Here is a 17,023-nt window from a genome sequence, read left to right as displayed (position 1 = left end):
AGACAGGCAAATACATGCACAGATGCAAGGACACAGATATATACACAATTTTCTTTTAGCATTTGAGAGAAAAGTAATTATGACTTGAGATTTAAAGCATGAAATGTCTGTTGATTGGAGGATTTCTTTCCTTCTCAAAAACTTGGAGTCGTTACTTTTTTACGAGAAGGTATTGTGACTTCTAAAGACAACTGACTATTCACGTTTGCATTCCTGAGAACTTGCTACAACAGGAGCTCTCTTGATCGTATTTTTAACATATTTAAGAATAACTTTAATTAGAAAAGCGCATAGACACGTTTAAGGGTATTTTAATTTGAGGTAGATAAAATAATTCTACTTACCTGCAGGTAACCTTTGAAACAATGCTGATTAGTAAACATGTCTCCAAAGACTAGTTAATTTGTTTTCAGTGCAATCAAACAGAAGAGTAAACTTAAACTGTTACACCACAACCACAAGACTATTATAGCTGGCCACTTGCCTCTATTACAGGAGTACTTATAAGGAGAATTTTTGTTACGTGAATAAAAAGCAGCACAGGATATCCTCACCTCTGAAGTAAGGATGTTTGGGATGAGTTCAGTATACTTTTTAGAAGTCCTTTCCATGACTTCTTAGAAAGAAAAAGCTTCTTAGAAGAAGCTTAGTTTTTAAGGTCAGTATCAAAAACTGTTATTTTTAAAATATCACATTGGGTAGGAATGCTCATACTGAGTCTCTCCCTATCCATGAATACTTTCACTACCATGATAGCTGATTCTTCAGGCAGACTCCTTCCATCAAGAATCTTTGCATGCAGCTACCCTCCTCTCTTTTATTAAGACTGATTTGTTGCTGGATGTCACGAGTAAGGGATAGTGCAGAGAGTTATGAGCTAAGCTGTCTGATAAGAACGAAACTCTGTACTGTTGCTCCTGTTGTCTAGGCCTGGGGAGTTATCCTACACCTCTACGTAGCAAGCACAGATGAATTTATTTTGTTAAACACTAAAAAAAAAACCAGCTCCCTGCTCCACCTATTTTCTGTTCTATGAGAAGCATTCCTTCCCTCAGAATAAAGAGACATACTTAAAAGAAGGCTTAGACTCTCCTATTTTCATACAGGACAGCTTTAGATTCTTCTATGATTAAGCCCTAGGTATAACCTGGTGCAGTTTGTTTGATACTGAAAAAAAATCTAAGCGTTAAAATAATAATAAAAAATAAATAAAACCAAACCACATCAGCTTCCTATTCAGCTTAACAAAACCTCATTTTTCCTATGGAATTACATACTTCATATTGATCCATTCAGAGTATGATTCTGCACTACTAGACAGATAAATAAAATATGCACAAACTGAATGTGCAAGAATAACTTCAGTTTAAAAAGCAAAATACAAGCGCTTCTCATCCTGAGCTAACTAAATACCAGCATGTTCTGACCCTGTCAAGTTTCCAAGGTTACTGAGTAACATCCCTGAAGGCTTAATGTTAGAGCTTGCAAACTTAGAATGTTTAATTTACTGCTGTTGCTATGATCAACTTTGGCTAGAGCGTATGAGGCGAGAAACACCACTTCACGAGAGCAACATGCAGCCTGTAAAGGAAAACGTACACACAGAATGTCAGATGACATTCAAGCTGCTATTTTGAGTTGCAGATGAATCTATCAATAGCCAAAGCAACTTTTTACTTGAGCACAATTTTTGTTGGCAAAACAACTATGTGGACATTAACGTTATTTTTTAATCCCCTCTTTACCTTCAGTATTCACTTTTGCTTAGTCAGGCTTCTCTTGCATTACCATTCTGAAGAACAGATAGTCTTCAACTACATGAAACTAATTACATCACATCAACCTCAATATTTAGAAATGCACTTTTTCCAGGACAACCTTTCAAATCTGTACAGATTAATCAAGATCTCTGATTAAAACATAAACAAGATGCATATGAATGTCAATCTTCCAATTCACTGTCCTCAAGTTTTCCACTGTTATAACAATAATGCATGGAACAACATTACAGAAATATAAAGTGTTCTAAAATGTACACTAAAGACAAAGGGGGCAAAGAAATATGGAAATTTACTTGAATTAGGACAAGCTCTGCTGCCAAAACTCTTGCTAACTTTGGCTCTTCATTCTATTTAGAATGTAGTTACAGCCCAATAGGCTAAAAACTTTCTCCCAGATGAAGTTGTCCTGGGAAGCAATCCAATTCCAAATGTTTTACTACCAAATGAAGACTAGTGCAGAGAGTACTCCATAAAGAAAGCCTTATCTAATACAGGATTTATGCATCTCTAAATCAGGCACTGCAGAACCTAGCTTACAAGAACTGGCCTCCAAAGTGATCTAAAGCTCTCTGGGTGAAGCATCTGGAGATACATACAAGCTCTGGGCTCATACCATGCATGCTAGTAAGGGAAACAAACAAACAAACAAAAAAAAACTAACAAACACTGAGAGGGCAACTAAGCTCAGCATCCTCCTCCAAAGTTCAGACAGAACTACAAGACCAGAGTCTCACAGTTCTCTCTTTCAAATGAAGGTGTCAGAAGGGATGCTTTGGAATATATTTTATTTTAACATCTGGAAAATGGAAGAAATAGTAATACTTGGCTCACATTTAACATGGTAGGTGCACAGTGATGACTTCAGGATACAAGTTCAGGATACATGGACTGATTTTTCCAAGTAACTCAAACATGGATTTGGTTGTAAAAATACAAGGCAGCTCTAAGAACATGGAGAAATGCCCTACAGCACAGCCTTGTCTCTAAGCTTACTGGCCTAGTTGTAATCTACAAGGTAGTACTGGTGCATGTGCTTTTTTTTCCAGTCCACCGTCTTCCATCTCTGGAAGTCTAACTAGAGGCAATTAACTCTTCTGTACAGACTGCGTGGTAGCTTGATATTCTTCACCCCTCATTCCTGGAGAGCGAAGAAGCATTTCAACACAGACAAACTCAGTGTCCTAACTATTAAATTATAACAGGTGAACAAGGCTTCCACACTCACCATGTTTCAGAAGAACATGACAACAAGCACATACTACTTTAACAGTGTGCCCAAAACAAACTGACAAAAATCATACATTGCTGGATCTTTGACAATCCAGAGAACCACACAGCATGCAATGCATTACACCCAACTTACTATTCAGAGATAGCAAAACATTATCTCTTCACTGGTCAACAGCTGCTGTTTCTGCTTTGGAGAAGGAAGCTTTTGTTACCTACACTCGAGAGGAAAAGTCCAGTATTGACAATATACAGGAAACAATAACGAAAGCCTCAATATAAAGGGTGATATGTAGCCTACACAAAGAAGGTCATGAAACGTTCAATAAGCTCTGACGTGTCATTTCCAGCAGCCGTGACTATGGAGAGGAATCTCAGTTAAGTCAAACCCTGGGGATTACTGAATTACAAGCCAACAGAGAACAGGGCAAAAAAAAATGCTAATCTCTTTTAGAGTCTTTCCTTCAGAAAGTTTTTTTTTTTTTTTAAATACTATCATCTTTTGCTATTAAAAAAAAAAAAGCTTTCTAGTAGTATGGACAATTTTACTGCCTAACTATACAATTTCTGTCTAAAAAGACTCACAGTGTAAAACTGCTGAATGGCATAAAACCAAATGCTTACATAAGCTTCAGCGCCCAAAGTTAAAGGTGGCACCCATATAAAAAGAAACTTTACAAAGAACTTCTGGGTGATCCTTGAGCTACAGAATAGCAACTTTTACTTCTGCAGAAAGCAAATTGGTTGGTAGATAGTACAATGGAGGAGGAACATCAAAGGACACGTTGATGAAAAGTACACACAGAGGAAGAAGTGATGTGGCTCTTGAGGAGGGATGTCATGACACACTATTGAATTGTCCTTGCCAAAGGACAGCCAGCATGCAGATAAGCATGATCTAGTTGATATAATGTACTTTGCTTCTTTTAAAAAAATCTTTTAAGAGAATCCCTCAACAAAAGCCATTACATTAGCTAGGCTCTCACATAATGTGGGGGAAGGTTCTCTCGAGAGTAACTAAGTAAGAGGGAAAACAAAGGGCAACATTAAAAAAAAAGAAATTTTACAGTGGGTAGATGCTATCGGTGAGCACTTCAAAGATCTACTCTGCTTTTTAATATTCCTGGTGGAAAGGAGCAATTGTTAAGATGTTTCCTTTAAATCATTTTATATTGCCTGAAACTGTGCTCCTCATTCCCCTCAAACCAATGCTCTGTGCAAGTACGTAACCATTAAAGAATGCATGTGCTTAATAACAATGAGCTTCAAACTAAAGCTACAGCCTGCTTGTCATAATTACTAGCCACTGAATATGAACTGCAGAACCCCTGAGTCCTCACTGAAGCCATGCTAGATTAGAAGAGTACAGTGATTTCCCTTAAATCTTCAAATTTAGTTAACATTGGAATTATTTTTTTAAAAAAAAAACAAAAGGAACAGTCTTGGGGTCTAAAAGATAATTCACACTCTGTTACTTTGTTCTTGAAACAGAAAATACATTTTTAACGTTGCATCATGAGCTACTTATTTACCTTGCTCACTTTCCAGTTTTTGCTAAGCTTATAGGACTGACACAACTCTACCTAGGAAATCTACTATCAACCCTGTAAAAATCGAGGCTTTCCAAACAGGTCAGCTGGATCAGTCACAATCAAATCTCAATATTCCTCCAAAAAGGTTAAATGGCTTTCAGCTCATGAACACCAGCATTTCTGAGAAGTAATTCCATTCAAGTTTTATGTTTTTATCTTGTTAATCAAATGAGGAGAAAACAGAAACTGACACATTTAATTCCCACTATCGAGTATTTCTGTGAAGAAAAAAATAAATAGGACAGAATGCTGTAGGGAAAACTATACAAAACACAATATTAAGGAGAAAAAAAGAACACCACTTTGGATATTTAAATATTTAAAATTATATATAATTAGAGTTGTTTATATTTGATTTTAAAACATGAAATACTCTTCAAACTAGTTTTTTGATCACATGGTTTATTCAGGCTCTGGAAACACTAGTGCGTCTCCAAAACAAATTAATTTAGAGCTCGGTCCATGATGATAACTATGAGAGCTGGTTTATTTTTATAGACTGTTGCTAAAGCACTCGTGGACTAAAAATAATTTCTGTTAAACAACGATACTGTATTGTCAAAACCTATAACAAATACTTTTCATAGAGCATCCAAATGAGGAGAGTGAAAATGTATGGTTATTTTTGGGACACAATAAATAAGGACCTAGTATAGTTAAGATTCTGAAGATGTAAGATTAATTAGATAAATTAAGATTAATAAGATTCTGAATGTAAACAAGATTCAGCCTAGAGCTGCTTGGACACTGACTTGGGGCGGGAAGGCACAAATGTTCTAATGACCTTTGTTTCTAATGATACACAGCATGCATGTAACGTTCCCTAGTATAGTTTTCTAGATTGGCTGTGGAAGGCTTTTTGTCTTTTGTAGTAAGCTATGAGAGAGACTGCGTGGCTTCCATGGACTCTGCCTCTCTTTCAACTTGAGGGCTTTTTTGAATAAGTTCAATTTACTTCTCTGTTCTTCTGAAGCCCAGTGTCTATGTACTAAGTGTGGCTCTTCTTAGAATATCAAACATGACTGTACAATGATTGCAATTGAATGGTCTCTACTTGAGTCTTAAATTAGCTCTTGCTTGTGATTTACCACTACTGAAATAAATCCTCCACGTTTTTCTTCAGCAAAGCCAGTTTGGCATCTGTTTAAGTTTTCCATAAATAGCTTCTCTCAAACAACCCCATTTTGCAATTGCGCCAGGTTACATGTGAGCACCTGAAACCCTGTGTCTTAGCTATACTAGATCTTTCTCATTCATTTTCACTGTCGTGGAGCTGAGTTTTCCTCTTTTTATCTGCAGACGAATATTGCAGCCTACCAGTATATTTTTATGCCTTTCTTTGTATTCACTTATGTCAGCCTTGTGCCCTCTCCGTTTGAGGCTTCCAGACTTCTAGATGTTATGGAACTTCTCAGACATACCACCACTCCACAGGGTCTCAATTCGCTGCAGAATTTTAGCAGCATAAGCCACAGTATCTCTGTCTTTTCATTCCACAATATTTCCCTATTTTTTCAAGATCCTTTCTTATCACAGAGAAAAATCCTGGTGTGGTTTGTGTTATTGCTGTTTTTTGTTTTAATGAAACACACTGTACTGATTCAAAGGCATGCATGAGATATTTACATTTAATATTCTTACCTGGCACTACGCTGATTTCACTTTGTGTTCATATCTACTCCCACAGGGATAATTTGTATCCCATTCTTTAATGAGAACAGAGATATCCGTGGTACACATCTACAAAACACACCCAGTTCAGGCTTGTGTATTTCTCAGCTCCCGAGGGATATTTTCCTAGACTCCATTCCACAAAATAATCTTACTCCTGCGGAAAGCTAACAATTCCAGTTCACTTCTAGAGACAGAACCCAAGTTGTGTGTGCGCGCACATGTGCCATTCCACAAGCCCGCAGTGATTAATGAACTCAAATCTACCATTCAGACGTGTTGAAGCCCTGAAATTCTCTTTGTCCAGGCTGGACCTTCAGACTGGAAAAAGCATTCCTGAGAAAACTACTGGACTTAAACTTGTTATTTGAAAAACTCATATGGTCAGAAACAAATTCGTAAAGCTGAAATTCCAGTTGACTGCTGTTTCTATAAACAGAATTGAGAGGTTTTTTGAATTCATGACAGACATGAATTCCAAAATTTCAGGGGACATTCTAGGCTCTGTCAGACAGAACACTACTGATCTTTCAGAGTAAAGTATGAAAGGAGAAAAAAAAAAAAAAAAAGTAAAACATCTATTTGTCAGAGTAGAATGCTGCGTAACCTGTAGAAGTTAGTTTAAGAGCACTAGTCTATACTAATTAACATAGCTTCCTTGCCAGTAATCTCCAAACAGAACTAGTTTGTGAATTTCTCAGAGGATCTCCTTATCAACGAGAATCAGGAACAAAACAGATTTGGCTGCAAAGTGATGGCTACCACCTCCACCACACACACAGCTCTACCCATTCAGGGGAGCCCAGTTGCCTTTTTCCCATTGCTATAGTTGAAACATCCCTCAGGCACTCCTTCCTCCTGCCTGCAGAGGCAATAAGCATTCAACACATTGCTATTCTAAGTTTACACTTCACAGCCAGCAGGAGACACTCCAAGTGCACAACCCTCTAACTGTACCAATACATAACAACACTGCTTACAAGCCACATACCAAAATGGTGACTGTGTTCAATTAAGAGAGGAAAATAAGGTTTGTACAATTGTGCTGTCCCTCTCATACATACATCTAATTCTATTGATGTGAGTAGACTTAGCTATTATTACTTTTTTTTTTTTTAAATGAATGTTTGTTGCAGTTCAGAACGCACCATGCTGAAACGCCCACGAAGCACGGATGGGAGAAAATATGACCCATTGTTTTCAATGCCGTTCACCTGAGCAGAACATAACGCTTCGCTCATGCAAACAACAGCCCTCTCAGTCAATTGAAATCCACACTCAAGACTGGCTTGCAGAAAGGGTGAACAAGCCACGTGAAGACTGTACTGCACCCTAATTACCTGTAAGTAAGGTAAGCTTTTTCCCATTATTTCTAACTGCCCTAATAAAGATATGGCATAGAGAAGAATGACATACATTCTATGACAATAAGACCACTGAGAATGCAAACATATTTTATATATGATTTCAAATTCATCCTCAGCCATAAGTGATGGTAAGAGCAAAAGAACAACTAAGAATTATATTTTTTGAATACCTGTAAGTGTATTAGTCGCTCAAATCACTGGGAAAGTCAACAGCTTTTTAAATACATCTTTACCAACACAGAAAAATGGGATCTACATGATGTGCATTGTAATGGATACTGCAAAGCATGTGGATTTGCTGAAGTCCTTGTAGTTCAAGTAAGATAGGTCAGTTTTTCAACTCTTCCTGATCATACTACCAGCTGCACAAATCGTTTGCGGGCATTTCACAGCTACGGTCCAGGAAACCCACTGTAACTATTCTTTTTCTTCTTTTTCCCCTGAAAAGGAATAGAATTCAAATTCTCTGTGTGCGAGCGCTTGATATATTTGAAACGGAGGCATATCTGCAGCTAAGGCTGCAACAAAAAGGAAGGAATGGAAATTACTCATCAAAAGTTTAGGAAGAAAAGATCATGATTTTAAAGTTCTTATAATATAGCATGCTATTTATCAATAGATTGAGATATTTGACAGATTCCCACTCAGAACAAAGCCCTGTAACATGTGCTGAACATCACCTGCTGGCATTGTTAAAAAGGCATCCATGAGATAGGCAAGATATTCTCAAAGGAAGAACATTCTGTGCCTTGCAGTCACTAGTTCCAAGCAGAAAGCACCATAGTAGGAAATTCAGAAACACAAATAAACCCTTCAATATAGTTTACCTCCATAAAAAAGCCCAATCTTTCAAATAAGGTGGCTTTACAGAATTAAAGTGGCTATAAATCTCACATGGAAGACCATTTTTATTATGAGATCTTAAGAGCAAGAAATTATTTTGGCAACAGTAGTGAAGATAAAGGGCATAGGCAAGTCTTGGAAAAACTGCCTCAGCTAAAACTCTCCAGTACTTCCTACTGTAACACCGTTTCTTCAGTTCTTACTATGTTGCCAAGCTACAATTGTTCAGACAGAAATTTTCCACAATGGACTTTTGCCACTTTTGAGAGATATTTTTCAGACAAAGTTTTCTAGCTTCTTCAGATAAAGAAGATAGGGGAAAAACCACACTGCTCTTTACAGACTAATGAATCCTGCTGACCTTTCCATTAACTTTTCAGAATTAATGGGCCACCGCATACAACTTTTTGTCAACCCTGGGAAAATCCTCCTGAACTTGGCCAAGTGTAACTGTTAGCACATAGTGCTAATTTACATATGCAGAAGAGATTTAGATTTCAGCAACTCATTGATCACGCTATACAAACACTACACAGGAGACAGGGAAGCCACACATGGTAAGCATAAATGACTAGAAGCAAAGTGAAAGACAAACAAATGGGGAGCCAACACGACAGCAGAACTGATACATGCCACGTGGGTACAGAAACTGGGACAGAGAGTACTAAAGACGAAAAGTTGTCTGGTAAAGTGAAGAGGCGGGAAAGCAACAGCAGGAGTTTCATCTAGGAGAAAATGCAGAGGGGCAACAAGCCAGGCCCACACATTCCCATCAAGAACTGGAACAAAAAACAAAATTGCTATCTAGTAGACAAATGGTGACACTTACAATCTGCAGAACTGCAAGTAATACATCCTATTCCCTGTGGATCCCAGAGAAGATAACTACATACTGCTCTGCTAAAATAAAACTTCTAATTCAAACTGCAGAAGTCTGTTGGATTGGAAGTTATCCATCCTGATAAAGAACAACATCTGTTTTTTTTCCAACTTATTTTTCCAAAAAAAAAAAAAAAAAAAACCCAAAGAATTTACAAGCAATATAACAAAATTCAAGAAAATCAAGGACTGCAAAAACCAAGCACTGGAAGTCTGTGTAATTTTAATTACGCTTTTCTGTGTCTGTGTTTCATGAGAAAATTTGTGAAGACACAATCACATACAATAACTTACATTACCTTCATGTTTGCTTTTTTTTCCTAGCTCTGAAAGCTAATTAGAGTAGCACACAAAAAGGAAACGCTGTCTGCAGACATCTGCTGCAAGGAAAGAGGCAGGCAGCTGACGGACAAGAAAGGACAGTCCTACAGATGATGCAGTTAAAAGTTGCATTTAAGAACTGTTTGTAACCCTGCTACTGATGCAATCCATTGGGAACGCCAGAAAATCCATGTAACTGTCCTGAGACCACAGGGCACTGTCAAATCTGCAGAAGTATTCTGCAAATGAACTAGAGCTATGTTTGGAATACGAAGGGCTATTAAAGATGGTAATGCAAGAAAATCAACTGACTAGGTTAACGTTTCCAAATGAGTGCCAAGAAGCGTGGTTACATTTTTCTTCCTCCCATGGCTCACTTCAACCAAGTAGAAAATGTCCTTCTCTTCTCAGGCTGTTTTGAAATTAAATTAAATTGTGTAGTGGAAATACTAAGTCATGGCTTGAACCAGTGACTGAGCACCTGATGGGCAAGTAGGGCTAACCCAGGGGAGCTCAGGTACATGCAATGCACCTGACTACAAGGGGTAGAGGCAAGGGTGTCTCACTGGAGATCCCTGCCTACCTGAGGCCTTCCAAGGGTAAGCAGATTCATTCCTTCCTTCCTTCCTCCCTTCCTTCCTTCCTTCGTTTCTGTGTCTGCAGCTGTTATATTTGAGCATATCCTCACCTGCTGCAGCCTAGGACTTTACTACTATGCTGTCATTGCTATACTTTCCATCATGTTAAAGTGTTACAAACTGTGAAGACCAAAATGGAAAAATACCATTGTTTGAAAGTAACTGTCCGCATAGTAAAATGAACCCTAGAATCTCTTGATACAGCTTGTGACCATATTCTTTTAATGTCTCTGCCTATACCGATATAATTCCAGCAAATGACAGTGATGACATAAAGTAGGGAATGAAGTGGCAACACCAGGAACCCAGTAGTTCACATTATACAGATATCACTCTTGTATCTTTTCAAAGATTTTTAACCCTTGAAGTTGCATCATGACCCAAGTGCCACTCATAGCCTTCCCATGGCTACCTCTCTACTCTCTCTAATTCCTTCACAGTCAGAGATAAGACACCCTCCATCCCACTCAAAGAAGTCAGTAACATCTAGGAGACAAAATCACATGGGACTAATACTCCGTTAGTCTTTACCTCATTTTGTGGAACAATAGCAAAAGGCTGGATGACAGCTGCCAGTGGAATGCGAGCCTGTTTGGCCATATCTGAAGATGATGGGAAACAGTAGGTAGTACATCGGATATAACGAGGGCTGGCGTGACCTAGAACACCCAAGAAAGCAGGCACAATGAAAGATGATGAAAGATAAAAGGAACTTGTCTGTTCCAAAAACATACCAGGATTAAAAAAGAAAAACCTCAAGAAAACCACACAACAAAAAGCAAAGTGCATATTCCTAATTTAAGTATGTGCTCTCCTTCCTCCCATGCAAGCTTTTGCCCATCTCATCTCTATATGTCAGCCTATTGCCTCCCCCCGTAGGCAATTTTTTTCTGTCTGAGTTTAATGCAGGTATTTAAATGTATCAAGAAAAAAAGGAAAAAGTACAATTATTTGCAATAAGAATCTCAATAGAGACTAACTTCACAATATCTGTATCTGAGAGGTTAAAAGGAAATAATAAGAACAAAACCCTCAGTGGTAACGTCAACACTGTATATAACAAAATGCAGCAAACTGATATACACTGTTAAGACCATTCTAATTCGCTACTTCCAATTCAGAAGATAGTATACAAGCATTAACAACACCTCACTCGTTTATTTTACAAAATGTAGTATGCTAAAATCGCTCCGTCGTTTCTTGTAGCACACTTAGCTCAGTTCCCCCAGTGAGAAACTGTGTATTGGAAGAGTACACAAGAGTTCTGTAAGTCAAAGGGAGTTCAGAAATTGGCTTCCTTACGTTCCTTTTTCAACCATTAGGCAGTAGGTCTTGCTTAGTCTCTTAAAAGGAATTTCTTTGTTCATTAGAACTGCATTACCCCATTCTCAGATAATATCCAAAAAAACTTGATGTATGTTTTGTATAGTTATCCAAACATTGATAAATAAACGCTGGACTAAATGATACCATCAGTTTAGTTTGTATTAAACTATCAAGTCTGCTGTCAGGAGCAGCACGTGCAATATGGTATTTACAGTCTCCAGGCAGAAGCAAACAAGATACACTAACCAAATGAAAACATTAAGCCAACATTCCAAAATTTGTATCTTAACATACAACAATGCTAGGCTCATTGCGTCTAGTATCCATCTCTTAAAATTTCAGAATAATTTGAAGATGCTTTTCAACTTGAAAACCTTGAAAATGTTTGAATTGAAAGTAAATGTTGTGTCAATTATTCTTATTACTTTAAATATCAGCAAGGGTAGAAGTGGGAGCAAGGCCATCCCAGGGATTTCACTGGAGTTAACCAGAAATGCGAGACTTCAATTCCCATCTGTCCTACTTCTCCTTTTCTCCACCCCTCTAAAGGGAATGGTTTTCCCATTCCATGTTCAATTTTAAGACTAAGGAGCACCGCTTTTACATGATGTGAGAATTCAGTCATACATACATATGTTCATTTGCTTTTACCTAAGAAGATTCCCAAAGCAGTAACAAAGACAGTTACCTTGATCTTGGATTAAGCAGTCAGTGGTGACAAGAGGAGGAACTTGTCCTCTTGTGTTTGTAGCATATATCTGTCCTCCCCTAGAAGCTTTATCATTTTCAATTACTTGAATCTGATGAACAAGAAGCAAAAACAGTATGAGAAAGGTTAGCCACGCATTCAGTTATGGTCATAAACCACTAACACTAACATCTACACCAAATAAACCTATTGACATTTTCTTATACAGATGTCTCATTAACTTATCACATACAAACTTCTGGTACAGACAAGAACTAGAAAACTATACACAGAGCTGAGCAGTATAACTCAAAAAGACAGTTGCCTGTTGGAGCTCTGCAGAGGAAACATTACACATAGGGCTTGACCAGACCTACATGCAGTGAACAAGTGAATCGTGTAGAGTATGTTGACTGCAACAACAGACATTTTCAAGAGAGTCTTGCCAGCAAACTGAGGAAAGTGATTATGTAAATATGCCCTTGCTACTGTATCAGGCCTTCCATACTCTGAAATCAAACTGAAGAGCCAACAGGTTGCATCACCTGACTCACATGCCTTATATGCCAGGCTATCTTTTGTATGACCACAATTGTGCCAGCTGCTGTTCTTACAAATGAACGTGCAGGAGATTAATCAGACTGCAACAGTGAGAAGAGTTAGCTTAACTCCTTCACTAGAATCCATCCACAGGATGGTTAAGACTTAAACGATAACCTATGTAGTGCATCACCTTCCTTGCTGAGCTATTTTCAGCACTGTCATTTAGAAAGTAGTAATTTCAGTCCCCAAGAAATTCTTGTTGGCCACTAGGTAGTATTTCAACACTGGAGCTCACTGTTCTCAATCCCTGAGCCAGACTACCATGTTGTGAGCTTCCTCCTAGAATAAAAGTAAAGGAGAGCAATCAGAGAAAACTTCTGGTGAGGCAGCTCTGATCATGTACAAATTTATTCTGGTTGATGCCTAGTTTACAGCAAGTTATGATGTATTTTCATGACATACTCATGAAGTTCGCTTCAGTACTGAACAAATTCCCTATGTATGCACTTTCTAATACTGTCACTTCTGCACAGTCCTTCATCCTGTTTGATACGTTTCAGAATAAAATATATAAAGCTGGATGCTGATCCACACCATAAACTGGGTCACTGAGATATCATTATTACTCTTTTTCCTCAAAGGAGATATCTTTTCAGCAATACATTTTAGAGTGTAGCCTAACAGCTGTGAGAAAAAAAAAGAGAAAAGACAGGGAATTTCTGAAACTGCCTTTGCCACTGCTGCTGGTATCCCATGCAATTGTATCTTTACACTGCACATGATTTTCTAATAATAGCTGGGAAATTTCAGAAGCCTCTGTTGGAAAGCAAACAGAGAAGAAAAACACAACTGGTCAGCACAGAGTCTACTGATCATTGGCCAAGAGGTATTTCCTAACACACTGGAAATAATCTGGGGCCTTTAAAATTTTCTTTCTCTACTGAATTTTTGTATAGCTATTTAAATATACAATACATCCCTCAGAGCTTGTTCTATCTTTTGCTTGATTACTTTTCCCTGCCTGCTTGGCTTGTATACTTATGGTCAACTCCTGCATTAGAAGGGAAAAAGGCTTTGTTCTAAAAACATCCCCTGGCTGAAGGAAGCAAACCATTTCCAAGACTTAACACAGCGCAGTGATCCTTTGCAGAGCTATTCTGCAGTTAACTGACCTAAACATATCATCATTCTTGGAAATAATATCATGGTTCTTGGAAACCAGATGCTGGTTTTCATAGATGTTGTCGGAGCGCATATCAACCTCTAACATAAGTAAGACAATATAAATCAATAATGGCTCCAGATAAGAAGTAAATTTATCTGGCAACACTACTGTAATTGTATAATGTAAATATAACAAGAGAAATACACATGGTCATACTTAATCTTCTGAATCAGCTTTTTTCCCCTCTACAGACATTGACCCAGATGGTGATTCTTTTAAACGTATCACTTTGATCCTCTCTGCACTGCTAAAACAAACCTTTTAACTATTTTAGCATCACTCTCATAGTAAAGGCTGTTTCTTCTATGTGCAGAATTGAAATAAGACATCAGTCTATGTTCTCATGCCAGACCTCCCTCTCCCCTAACCACTTTTTTAATATATTAGACATGATGATTTTATCCTTATGTGAAATTACCATACCGAAACACCAGTCCATTAAGGGCACTGCCTACATTTGCTAATTACGACAACACTTCAGTTTTTTGTCATGCGCAGGCATTGTTTTTCTGTTTGTCTGTCTTAAAACACACAGTGATTTTCAATTGCATTTAACTTGAAAATTGCATTTAGTGGAGGCAATTGCAGTTGTTACATTACTTTTACAATATTTTCAGTTTTCCAGTAAAAGCACCACTGGATAAAACAAAGGAAAGTCCCAGTATAAGGAAGCTTCCTGCACCCTGCTAGACAGGGCTTTCCCTCATCACAGTAAAATAAAAATCCTTTCCCATACAGCAGTACTGCTTCAGCAAAGGAGTGGAAGGCTCCTTTACTCAGAAGAGCTTGGTAGAAAGTTCTGGCCTATAGCTGCAAGACAGTCTGTTTCAAGAACCCTAACTCCTCAAAGACCTTTTGAGATGTCCAACTAATCACCAGAATTTGTAGAACTGTGCGCACCAGAGTGCGCTTTCCCCAGGAGTTCAGTACATTTCCACCCCTGGAACTTTGATGAACTGTTACCAACAGAAAACAAGTTAAATACATCCTGAATCTAGCAAGATATTCTGTTGGGTAATATTTAGACTACTTTGTTAGATAGACAAACAATACCTTGTTTTATTTTTCCTCTATCATTACTCTAAAAAGAAGAGGCAAAGACCCACCAAAGCATATTCAGGCATGTTTCAACAACTGCGCCTTCTGAATTACGTGAAGCTGAAGCATTAATTATATCCTGAGCTACTGGAATTCTTACAAGGCTGTAACAACTAGAAGGATGCTCAAGCATATTGTTCTAGTTAGAATATCAGCTTTGACTTTACTTTCTCTTCAATGCAGCAGATATTCATAAAAAAATAGTGGCCTGTTACTCACTGGGCTTGGAATTGAGTCAGGATCAAGCTTCTTCTGTGGTGGACCAGAGAGCTGTGCTGGACCTCCAGGAAAAGCACCAGGATAAGACAGTTGAGATCCTGCCATCTGAGGGCCGTAGTTTGCTGCAGAGTTAAAAATGACCATTGATTTAAAGTATTTAAGTTATGTTATCCATTTTTAACACCAACTTTTGTCATACAAATCATTTTTACTTCAGCTAAATGCAACTCCTCCTTACTTTCTGTTTTCAGTGAGCATCAGAAGTAGGTTCTGGCTCACACAATCTGTTTTGAAAGTAAGCATAAAACCAGATGCGACAACTCTAGCTTCAGACGTTTTCTAGTACATGTCACATAGGACTAGCTAGTACAGGCTATAACAGCTACTACACCTACAGAGCAGGCTACTGCATTAGTGAGAATTTCTCTGTTAACATCAGTCAGTGAAAACTAGTCTAGATAGTTTGACAATTAAAAAACCAGCTGTTTTACTCACATGTCAGGTAAAATAAAGCACGTTCTTTTACAAAATCAGCATATTCAATTTCAACTCTTTGTCACTATAGTAAAGAAGAGTATATAAAAAGGAGTATATGACTCCTTCCTGTAGTATACTGTGCCTTTACCCACTACTAACTGAATCATTCTGCTCCTTTTGCTTGTTCTTTTCTTAACAGAGTGTTGAATTGTTGAACAAAAGCATAGCCTGCCTTGAATGCTCTGTCAGTAACAACTTTCCATTCTACAAAACAGAGATTAAATTTTCCTTTCTTCAAGTCAGCAGAACATCAACCTTGAGAGGTCACAGTTCCAAGAGTGATTCTCAATGCATTTTTTGTTTTCAGTTAGATACCAAACATCCTTCTTTACCTTGCTGAGGATGATATCCAGGCCCTGGAGTTTGCTGCAAGTTAGGACTTGCAAGTCCAGATCCAGGGATCCCAACTTGTCCGGCCATACTGGGCAACGACGACTGAGCACAAAGGCCACTAAAATTATTTGCTGGTGGAGGAATCTGTGGTCCAGGCCGTAAAGCCATTTGGTGCTGTGTCAGTGGCAATGGCTGTGGACCCTGGAAAGATGCTGGATGTCCAGAAGACGTGTGAGAGCTCTGGACAGCACCAGGACCTGAGCAAGAAATTATATATCAAACGAGTCAAAAAATGATAGGCTACTAGCTTGGTGTGGAAGATGTTCTATTTTTCACTCAATACATTTGCAACATACAGCAAATACTGTATCTCATACTGACAGTGCTTCATCAGGTAGATTTTGAATGCCTGTTCACAAAATAGATCAAATTTCACAGCTTAAGTCTGAACTGATTCATATGTTCAACTTCATTTCCTTTGACTCTATTGTCAATAAAACCCGGCAGCTGGAGTGGATGGGGTAAAGGATAGGTAGGCCACTTCAACAATCCTTGATTAGAATACACATAAATCACTATTTGCCTTTGATATTATAATGAATTTTATGACATGAAACATTCCTTTTAGTTTAATAATCAATTTTTCTTACATTACTTTTTTTGTTTTGATATTACATTGTTCCCATTTCACCATGACGAACTCAATGGAAGTTTAACCTACACATTTAATCTTTT

General features: G+C 38.0%; 1 protein-coding gene across 7 annotated transcripts in view; it reads right to left on the bottom strand.

Annotated features, from left to right (window-relative positions):
- SEC24D (SEC24 homolog D, COPII coat complex component) overlaps nt 1-17,023 on the bottom strand; it is a 69,051-nt gene that overhangs the window by 26,921 nt on the left and 25,107 nt on the right. For all 7 annotated transcript variants that reach the window (XM_021396403.1, XM_021396406.1, XM_021396402.1 and 4 more), the window contains 4 exons: nt 16,288-16,545; nt 15,419-15,540; nt 12,334-12,445; nt 10,851-10,978 (listed from right to left, as the gene is read on the bottom strand). In XM_021396403.1, coding sequence (XP_021252078.1) covers nt 10,851-10,978; nt 12,334-12,445; nt 15,419-15,540; nt 16,288-16,545 — 620 coding nt within the window. The remainder of the gene's footprint in view (nt 1-10,850; nt 10,979-12,333; nt 12,446-15,418; nt 15,541-16,287; nt 16,546-17,023) is intronic.

The sequence above is a fragment of the Numida meleagris genome, chromosome 4, assembly GCF_002078875.1.
Source record: "Numida meleagris isolate 19003 breed g44 Domestic line chromosome 4, NumMel1.0, whole genome shotgun sequence".
In the NCBI taxonomy this organism is placed as follows: domain Eukaryota; kingdom Metazoa; phylum Chordata; class Aves; order Galliformes; family Numididae; genus Numida; species Numida meleagris.
This window is presented reverse-complemented; position numbering and strand designations above follow the sequence as displayed.